This window comes from Hordeum vulgare, chromosome 5H (assembly GCF_904849725.1).
Source record: "Hordeum vulgare subsp. vulgare chromosome 5H, MorexV3_pseudomolecules_assembly, whole genome shotgun sequence".
Taxonomy (NCBI): domain Eukaryota; kingdom Viridiplantae; phylum Streptophyta; class Magnoliopsida; order Poales; family Poaceae; genus Hordeum; species Hordeum vulgare.
Window position 1 is genome coordinate 185,895,763 of NC_058522.1, and position 6,741 is coordinate 185,902,503.

The following is a 6,741-nucleotide window of genomic DNA, read 5'->3' on the forward strand; positions in this document are numbered from 1 at the left end:
ATACATTTCAAATTCACAATGATTTATCATCCACATATAATCTGATGAGTATGTAAAATTTATCAAAACAACAAATATTCTAAGAATAGACAAGAAATATTAATTAAGCACAAAATCTAGATCACACAAGTACTAATGACAGCAAAATAAAAAAAAGAATAGTGTTCTTTTTCCTGCCAGGCAGAGTGCTTCTTCTAACCTTATGTATGTTCTCTCCCTCTCTCCGTTTTGAAAAAATTTTCCTGCTATCGCTGGTTTTTTTCACCAATTTTCCTTGAAAACCGTCTTAATTGTCCCACCTTTTATTGACTTACCAAATAAAAATATGTTTTCTTTGGTGAAAGCCAATAAACACTTACCAAATAAGTGATTCTTATTTAGGTAGGTAAATCGTGGGCAGGATTTTATGAACATTTATTTACACAATTACATTTATATGGGCAGGTAAATCACGGCTAAGGTACTAGAATATTTATATCCCCTTGCAACGCAGTCAATTATCTAGTGACAGCAAAAAAAAACAGCAATCTCAACATACAGCACATAGATCTAGCACTAATCAATCAATGCCCAAAAAAAAGGCAGCCCGGTGCACATAGCTCCCGCTTGCGCAGGGTCCGGGGAAGGGTCGGACCACTTTGGGTCTGTCACTAGATAATTGCCGGTGCATTGCAAAGGCAATGCCAAGCTAGAAAAAAACAATCACTTCACTCGGTCCAGCTTTGCTGCTTGCCGCTGTTCATGCTTGCCACCGCCGCTGCTTGCTCTCTGCTACTTGCGCTGCTTGTCACCCCAGCCGCTCCATGCCCAATGCTGCTGCTGCTCAGGTGTGGCCACCACCGGCCAACTGGCTACTGTCCCTTTCGCCGCCACTGGAAGACAGATAGGGAGACAAACCGACCGCCGCGTGATCTGATGCTGCTGCCGCTTGGCGCCATTGCCTGCCCGCCACCCAAAGGACACATAGGTGAATGCCTATTTCCTGCTCGCCATCTCATCGTACCGCACAGCACCTTGGATGAGCAATTCCTGGCTGCCGCCGGCCCGCCCCTGGTGAAGGAGAGACAAGTCCGTGCCCTCCCGGTCACCACCGTTGGATATGTTGCCTTCAGGAGAAGTAGGGGCTGCTGCTAGGTGCTAGCCCACTACAGGGTCCTCCTGTACCCGCCACCGCCTATGCTCCGTGGTGTGGCGCTGCTAGAGAAATGTGTGTGTGAGAGAGAGAGGCGTAGTCGAGAGGGATAGGCTAGACACGGGTGAGAGCGACACTAATCCACCAAGAACCATGTCATTCCGCGATTTGGAGGAACCACCGCATTCCGCATCTGAGGGGTGTATTCCCTTCTGAGGAATCGTTGTTCTCTTGCCCAACCAAATGCGGGAATAGGTGCCAATAGTAGAACAAACCAGTTATATTCCACTTGATGCCACCAACCAAACACACCCCAAGATAACAATTACATATTTGGATCTCCTCATATCATGTATATTTTGACATTTGTGTTAACATGACCTCATTGGCATGAGAAAAAAGAATCTATAGCAAAACAAGTACTCCTTCGAATATATAGAAAGTAAGCATGGAACTCCAAGCTGGATGTATTAGTGTGTTACGGCATCTATGCCAAGCTAGGATCCTACTACCAATCAGTGGGTCCGGTTTCTACAGTCATATTCAACTGTCCAAATTAGAAATGGCTAATACACAAGACAAGAGGACGAGGTGTGAACGGTAATGACTACTTTGAGCCAGAAAGATATCCAAGTATCCTTGAAATGCTTATTGAAGCAGCATGGTACCAGGCTACCAGCGTCAACCTAAGTAAACCATCAGAATCATCTGTGTACCAAAATTCTATAAAGTAAACACCGGCTGTAAGCCTGTAACGATGTGTTTAACACTTGCCTACTTTCCTGAGAAACCACCTGATCATGCCGCGCGCGCGCGTGGGGGAGGGGGGGGAGTGCTCATATGATGATTGTAGCAAAGCTGGCACGTTAAGCTTGTTTTAATGCAATTACAAAATACATGATCAGTCGTATTCATGCACAAATAGGTTTAGAATACACAAAAATACTTCAGATCATATCAAAATGCACAACATGATGATGTTATGATAACCATTATTTTGTACAGAATCTACTTCAAAAAGGTCAATCGTAGAAAAGATGTCAATTGAAGGTGATAGGGTAACCACAGTACCAACCTTAACCATTGTATCTCGCATGTAATCATATTCGAAACGCTTCAGTTGAAGTTGCAAAACAGGGGGGAAATCAAGAAAGAGTACGCCCTTTCTTGCATCCTGCCAAAAAGATTGACTGCAATTCAGGTGCCAAGGAAACAGAAACAGAAAAGCAGAGAAAATTTCCTTGATTAAACAGAAAAGAACGGTTCCATCAATGCAGCTTTTCTGAATGGGTACCAATGCTTGCCCTGCCAAATATTTTGCCAGCCAAATTTTTAGGTGACCTTTCGTTTGCCCTTATGTTGCCCACCTAGCAAGAAAAATGAACTAGTCATGCCAGAAAGTTTCGTAGGGTAAGTTTTGGCCACCGTCCAAGCATATCCTAACTGTTGTGGCATCTTAGAGCCCAGTTGCCTATCAAGCTTAGTCTAGTGCGCGTGCGCGTTTGCGTGTGTGTGTGTGCGTGTCCTGGTAGAAGAATCTGTTTATGGGAAGAGTCCAGTTATCTCGTAGAATAACCCAGCCTAGTCTAGAAATATCCAGGGTGTATGTGTCCTGGTAGAAGAGTCTGTTTGTGGGTAGAGTCCAGTTGTCTCTTAGATGGACCCAACGTAGTCTAGAAGTATCCAGGGTGTGTTGAAGTACCTAAAGGGTCAATATAAGGATGTTTCCCCTTTGTAAGGAGGCAGGCAATGAAATACCAAGTTCCTACCTATGCTTCTCTTCTACCCCTCTAATTCTCCAATCTTTTCCCACTACCCTTCTACTGTACCACGGCGCCTACACGTTGACGACCCTCACGTCCTCCGAGTATCCCACCCTACAACCTACGTAGACAACGTCGGCTACAACACTGACACGTCTTTTATCCAAAATTACTATCAAGTAAACCATTTCTGTGTATTGACTAACGCAAGCAAAAAAAGGCCAGCCCAGTCCTCGTAGCTCCCGCTTGCGCAGGGTCCGGGGAAGGGTCTGACCACTTTGGTCTTTTGTACGCAGCCTTTCCCTACATTTCTGCAAGAGGCTGTTTCCAGGACACGAACCCGTGACCTCATGGTCACAAGGTCACAAGGCAACATTAGAAAGTAATCATTAATAGAGCAAGCAAAGGTACCCTGTCATTCATAAGTACAATGTACGAACCAATAAATATTCCAAAATACTTAACAACAAAGATAAATGCAACTAAAGAATCAGGTTCAAAGACATGACTAGAACATGATTTGTAGGAACCTGTAAGCCATGTTGTTCAGCCTGGTATTTGTTATCACCCTCTAGACGCTCCACTTCGACATATTTATCAAATGATGCATAAACATCACGACAACCTTTGACATCAAGTTGTAGATCTGCAAGGCCAGCATAAGTAACCATTAAATAATAGATGGATATAGCACATTAAATGCAAATACAAATCAAATTACAGGTCTTACCATAAAAGGACTCTTTTCTGTTAGATTTATAGTCAACATTAATGCACTCGATGTAATTAATGTGGTGGCCTTCAAATAGTTGTTCAATTGTTCCTTCCACAACAGTTCCCTGGGGAGAAAGCAAAGTTAATGACAAGTAATTGGCATATAGGTGATTGTTAATATAACATCCACCTTCATTTTGTCTTCAAGTTTCTCGCATAGAACTCTGTTGAGCTCTTGCACATCATGCTGCATGAAAGAATCATAAGTGTCCCACCCGAAAGATTTAGTCAACTCTTTTGTAGCTACACTATTGTCGCTATACTGGAGCTTGTAGAAAAGGCTCTGCAGGGCTAAAGGAATACTCCCAGATGGCATGTCATTCTCAGTAGTTGGCATATGATATACAGCCTAAGAAAAAGAAAAAAAATGAATAAATTAATTCAAAATCCAAACTCATAGCAAAGCATGTGCGGTAGGACAAAGCAAGGTCTCCAACCTTCCGAAAGTAAGGCATATGATACAGGGTTTGCAGAAGAGAGTTCATATAACAGGTAGCACCCTGATTCTTGAGACCAACATAACCTGTTTCCTTTTTCGAGTCATAAGTCCAATAGTCAACCATTTTGCGAACAGCAACCTCAGCTTCAACAACAACAGTATCATTCACGAGATAGCCCCTACTTGGGTCATACAGCTCACTCAGAGGCATAAAAGATGTGAAACCCCAGTCACTCTCACGTGCATTAAACTGATGTTGAGTATCTGCCAAACATGGGACGAACATACAGCCTTAACCAGAGAAATTTTGCAGAAATATTTACACTCACAATATGACCGGAGCACCGCTACTACTACCGAACTTCATTAGCTACCACATAAAATAACAAGCCCAAAGAATCTTTGAAAGCATGAGGGCACAATCGAGTGCACGACATGGAACAAAACTAACAATCAGTACACCATTACTAAATGCATAATAAAAAATAATTGAAGGTTCAGACTTCAAGCAACAATAACTGACCAGAGTACTAAAATAATATAAATGGAAATATAAGGATTTTTTCCTCATGACAGAACATGACCTAATGTGCATTATAAAAATTATCAACTAAGTTTCTCGAAAGAAAGAAAACGATCAACTGCAGATGTTGTGATTATGATTTACAGATAACCTAAAAGGAGTTTCATGAAATTAATTCCCAAAGATGTCTCCTTTGCATGCTATACATCAGTATGAATATTGTATATCTTGATCTACAAGAATGTGCTCCATCTCACCAAAAGAAAGAAAAAAGGGAGTTGCGTGTTATCGAGCATCATTATTCCATCAGTGCGGCACTTTTGATCCACTATGTATTGCCTGATAACCTAAGCATGTACCATGCACACCTTCAGTTGCTCAGCCAAACGGAAAACATGTGGCAGTACATGCACAGAATCTTAACTGATCAATGGGTTCATCCTGTTCCACGTCAGTTCAAGACTTCAAGGTTATATTCCCTTGAAACTTCCATGACGAATGGCATTCTTGAAAAAATATGATTACAGCATTAATACAAGAAAAGCAATACCTTTGCGTGCTGTATACTTCTGATGGATCTGGTTTACAATGGCTAGGCTGAACTGAGCATACCGGCTCCATCCGTAAGGGAGGTTCCCCGAGTCTGCAACATCCAAGTACATCGAGAGATGGTCCACATTATTTCCCTTGGGAAAAATTAGCACACGCCTACGCCCAAAACAAGCACATCCATCAGTACCTTCAACGTCCAGCAACTCCCACATTAGACACATTTTCATGGCTAATCAAAATGGCAAGTTGTACAAAACTCACCATTTAAATCCGCCAACGACGAACATATCCGAGTAGTGCTTCTTCCCACTGAGCCTGGTGAAGTTCTCGATCGTCCAGGTGAACCGGGACGTCTGCGGGTCCTCAGGTGCTTGGCTCTCCGCCGTATTCGCAGGCTCCGTCTGCACCACCACTAGCAGCGCCAACAAGAGCACCACCGAGACCAACACGCGTGAAAGATCAAGATCACCAAAAGGTCAGAAAACAACCCCCCCCCCTAATCACATCACCATGACAGACGGACAAGCACGCGGGGGGGGGGGGGGGGGGGGGGCTAAATCGCGAGGCTCTCAGTCTCACCTTCCATTGGCTGCGCGGAGTCTGCGGCGGAGAGCTCCTGGTGTGCCACCAGCATCTCTTCGTCCTCCTCCTGCTGCTGAGAGGGGCACGGATGGGGAGGGTTCAGATCCGGGAGGTCCGCGTAAACCCGTGGAGAAAGAGGAGACCTCCGATCGGAACGGAGCAGTGGGGCGAGACGAGCCGGGGAGATCAGGCGAGTGAGGAGATAGGGCACGTACCTCGAGGGGGGAAGGGGTCATCATAGTCATGGAGCCGTCGTCGCTGGCGGCGGTGGCCGATGATGGGTTAGAGATCTGTGAGGCGGGCTGCCGCGCGCGGCCAGGCAGCGGCAGCGGCAGCGGGAGGCGTAAGGCGATAGGCGGCGGACAGGGAGGAGCTTGGGGAAATGGAGACAGGATGTTCGAGGGGATTTCCCGGGTCCAGAGTCACAGCATGAGGAGATGACAAATTCTAAATTTTCACGTCATGCTCCCTCGGGTTGTCAGCAAGGCGAAGCTCTATTGGTAAGCCGAACGTTTGGATCTCACCAGAGGTAGCCTTGTCGCGTCCCGGACACATCGTATTATTATTTTTAACTAGCAAAAGGGTCCATGCGTTGCAACGGGAGAAAGAAATATCACACGACACACGTTCTTAATTTATAAAAAATGTCTATAATTTGAGAATTTATAGTTACGATACAAATAAAGATGGTCTTATCCTATAAAAATGCAGTTCAAAATTTCACAGGTCTTCTATTTTAACACGGCTTGCATGTAGATTTAATACGTACAAAGAATCAGTCAAGTGACCTTCAGTTTCATCTCTAATCCTGATTTTGTTGACGTGTTCATTCTCAACCCGGATGAGTACCGTATGAAAGAAAGACGAATAATTACTTATTTATTAAGATTGCACCCTAGATAGTATTTTTATTAAACGTTTAACAGATAAAATAATATCATATTTAAATTCTACATATTTTTCTAATCAAATTCCA

At 43.9% G+C, this 6,741-nt stretch overlaps 1 protein-coding gene across 4 annotated transcripts in view; it reads right to left on the reverse strand.

Annotated features, from left to right (window-relative positions):
- Positions 1-6,221, reverse strand: part of LOC123395413 (ubiquitin C-terminal hydrolase 12-like) — a 28,072-nt gene extending 21,851 nt beyond the window's left edge. For 2 of the 4 annotated variants that reach the window (XM_045090404.1, XM_045090402.1), the window contains exons 1-9: positions 5,981-6,220; positions 5,763-5,838; positions 5,445-5,595; positions 5,182-5,339; positions 4,107-4,372; positions 3,800-4,018; positions 3,626-3,734; positions 3,426-3,541; positions 2,208-2,306 (exon numbers count right to left, since the gene is read on the reverse strand). In XM_045090404.1, the coding sequence (XP_044946339.1) occupies positions 2,208-2,306; positions 3,426-3,541; positions 3,626-3,734; positions 3,800-4,018; positions 4,107-4,372; positions 5,182-5,339; positions 5,445-5,595; positions 5,763-5,838; positions 5,981-6,010 (1,224 nt within the window). In that variant the 5' untranslated portion in view covers positions 6,011-6,220. Of the gene's footprint in view, positions 1-2,207; positions 2,307-3,425; positions 3,542-3,625; positions 3,735-3,799; positions 4,019-4,106; positions 4,373-5,181; positions 5,340-5,444; positions 5,596-5,762; positions 5,839-5,980 lie in introns of all 4 variants that reach the window. The other 2 variants (XM_045090405.1, XM_045090403.1) reach the window with 2 other exon arrangements.
- Between the last annotated feature and the right edge of the window lie 520 nt (positions 6,222-6,741).